Raw genomic sequence first — 3372 nt, 5'->3', positions numbered from 1 at the left:
TAATTCAGGTATTAAAACTTTAAGGTTACATATCAGGTAATAAATGAAAATCATGTTTGAATAATTCAGGGATTAAAAACTTCAGGTTACAAAAATTCATGTGGTCAAAAAAAAATCAAGTTAAAAAACCAACCTGTCAAAAATTCAGGTCATAGCAATTCAGGCTGTGAAAATCAGACCATGCAATTCAGGGAAAACAACGGAGATAGTCCAAAAGCACAAACGAAGCAGGATCTGAACTCAATCCTAGCCAATCATAACCCACCCAATTTCATTTCATTCCCAATCAGTGTTTAGTTCTCATACAAGAGGTGTGTGTGTGTGTGTGTGTGTGTGTGTGTGTGTGTGTGTGTGTGTGTGTGTGTGTGTGGGAACCAGTGCTAATTGGGGATGACCACCCACTCACCACCACACATTCCCCTGCAGCTCAGTGCTAATGAGGTACAAGTAACCAGACACCATCTACAACAGATCTGCTGAAGCATCGCTTCAGAACATACAGAAAGTTCCATTTTAGATTTTAGACATTTGTAGCAATGTATTGACTTTTGAAATATATTTTAATATACTGTATATACGTCATTGTCAAACACTTCAGTTTGTTACGATATCACCAAAACAGAATACCAGCTATATAGCTGAAATGTCACCCAGAGTCAATTTTTATTCCAGTTAGTTCAGATGTAAAGCTTCAAATCCTGGTTCCAGCTGACTACCATTTTTACATTCTGTGAAACACTCTCACCTGCATTGGGCTGTTTCCCCTTGTGATCACATGACAAACTTTGACATGAAATTGTTCAGAGATATTCGTCATGGGGATGATTCACAAATGCAATTTGTGCATCTGGATCTGTTGTCACATTCACTTATCAAAGTCCTTCATCAGAGTAAAGTGTCCTTTGTGTGATTCCAATAGACACGTTCCACTCAATCAGTCAATATATACAGAAACAGGAATTAAGCAACCACTTTGCCCCGGCACAATCATGGACACGTAAGATATTAGGTTATAAGTTTGGAATAATCATAACACTCATAAACTTTTCTGTAAGACACTTATTAGTGTATGTGTAATAACCTATACAATCATTAATAATCTGACAAAGATCATATCATTGCATGCTCTAGATTAGGAATATATTTGTGTTAAAGGTGAAGAATCAGAATACAGAACTGTTGATAACAGCAATCATGTTTATTCGTTTTACTGTTTTTATTTAATTTTCATAATTTTACACTTATTATAAACATTTGTTTTACATACACTGAATTAACAACTTGCAATTTGTAAAGATTCGTATTTACACATATATCAGGATTGCACTGAGGATATTTCTGCAAGGGCATTTTAGATTTTGCAATTAACCATCTAAGGTTGTGCATCAGACAGACATTTTTTTTCCCTTTCTTATCTCTCATGATATAGTCAGGCATTGTAGAACTGCTGCTTGCACTTCTGCTCACATCACATCTTTAACCACACAAATGTATCATTTATAGTTCCTCTGAAGGATGTCCTTGAAGAAATCTTTAAAGTGCACCAATAAAATGAAGGTGAATAGAAATGTCCCTGAACTGCAGACCAAATGTGCATGCCAAAAACAAGATCAGAGATCACACAGTCAAGGGAAATGGATGAAATAAAGAGCACAAAAAGTGCAAAAGAATCTGGGGCATGCTCCACAAGGGATTCCTCATGTCTGATCCAGTCTATCACACAGAAACAAAGATTTAAAAACAACAACAGCTTCAAAGGGCTTGTTTGTCTGTGCAGATGTGTACTGGAACGTCAGCCAGGTTGAGTCTTTTTTTTTCTTCAGACATCCATCTGCACTAACACTAAAACGGTGGGTGCCTCTGCCACTTTGGCCTTTCGGGGGAGCAGCTGTGCCAAGCTGCGGTAAGATGGTGTGGCCCTAATCACTAGCTCCTTGAGTCCAGCACGGAACTCTCTGCGGATGAGGCAGTAGAGCACCGGGTTGAGGCAGCTGTTGGTGTGCGCCAGACACACTGAGAGTGGGAAGGCATAGGCCTGGGCATTGTAAAAGGCGTTGCTGAAGGGTACCATATCAAACTTAATGAGCACGGCCCAGAGCGTGAGTGCCTGATTAGGCAGCCAGCAGAGAAAGAAGGAGAGTACCACAATCACAACCGATTTTGTGACTTTGGACCGACGCTTGTTGCGACCCTGCTCAGTCTCGGGGCTTACGCTGCCAAGGATCCTGCGGCTCATCACGAAGCGAAGGAGCAGCAGGTAGCACAGCGTGATCACCCCCAGTGGGATGACAAATCCCAGCAGCACCTTCTGCAACTGGTACAGGCCCAAAAGCTGCTGGGGATCCCAGCTGCCTGACTCCGGGAAGCGGACAAGGCACAGCTCCTCATCTGGTGCCACCTGGGCGATGGTAGAGTAGACAGCATGTGGCAGTGTGGCTAGGAGTGACACAGCCCAGATGGCTACACTGACCCACTTGGCCTTGATCACAGCTGACCGGTGTCCATGCATCTTCAGCGATGATGTGATGGAGTAGTATCGGGCCACACTCATGCTGGTGAGGAAGAACACGCTGGCGTACATATTCATGGTGGTCACAGAACTTACGATTTTGCACATGACGCGACCAAAGGGCCAGCGAAAGTCCATAACTGTGTCTACGGCCCAGAAGGGCAGTGTGAGCACAAACTGCAGGTCAGTAAAGGCCAAGCCCATAACCAAGCAATCGATAGAGCTCTGCTTCTGCGGGTGGCGCGAGTGGAGCAGGTAGAGTGCCAGCGTGTTTCCCACCAGCCCCAGCGCGCACACCACCGTGTACACGAGCGCAATCGTAACGCGCAACGCCAGGCTCGAGGGGTCGCCCTGTAGCCCCGAGTCATACTCCTTGGTCAGCAGATACAGCCAGCAGCGCACGGAAAGATTTGCGTCCAAAGCGCCAGTGCAGTTATCCAGCGCAGCTCGGCATTCCAGCTCGCTCTCGCACGCGCCGCCCGGCGCCGTGTCGTTCCTCTCCATGGCACTCACACTGTCGGCGTGGCAAAGAGACAAGGACCGCCCGTGGTGGTAAGGGAGCTATGTGAAGTTCATCTGGAGCGCAGTTTACTTCATCTGTTCGCCAGAATAATCTTCCGCGCGCGCGTGTTGAGTCCGAGCGCGTGCCGTCCGTATTGTGCGCTTCACAGCGCGCGCTCATTCTTTTATACCACGGAGCGCGTGACGCAAATTTGCTGCTGCACCATCACTTTACTTACACATCTGCTTTATTCCATGTATACTTTTATACTTTGTGATGTTCGTCTTAATTTATGACTAATTTTGTCATCCTAAACGTTAATGTTTACTCATCTAAATTAGAGGGAAAGTAGGGAAGCATA

At 44.9% G+C, this 3372-nt stretch overlaps 1 protein-coding gene across 1 annotated transcript; it reads right to left on the bottom strand.

Moving 5' to 3' along the window:
- Positions 1-833: 833 nt before the first annotated feature.
- rxfp3.2b (relaxin family peptide receptor 3.2b) lies at positions 834-3013 on the bottom strand. Its single transcript, XM_053635651.1, has one exon. It carries the CDS (start codon positions 3011-3013, stop codon positions 1820-1822), a length of 1194 nt encoding a protein of 397 aa, XP_053491626.1. The 3' UTR covers positions 834-1819.
- Positions 3014-3372: the final 359 nt, after the last annotated feature.

Source organism: Ictalurus furcatus, chromosome 10, assembly GCF_023375685.1.
Source record: "Ictalurus furcatus strain D&B chromosome 10, Billie_1.0, whole genome shotgun sequence".
Taxonomy (NCBI): Eukaryota; Metazoa; Chordata; class Actinopteri; order Siluriformes; family Ictaluridae; genus Ictalurus; species Ictalurus furcatus.
The sequence above is the reverse complement of the archived record's forward strand: the minus strand, read 5'-3'. Positions and strand labels throughout refer to the sequence as shown.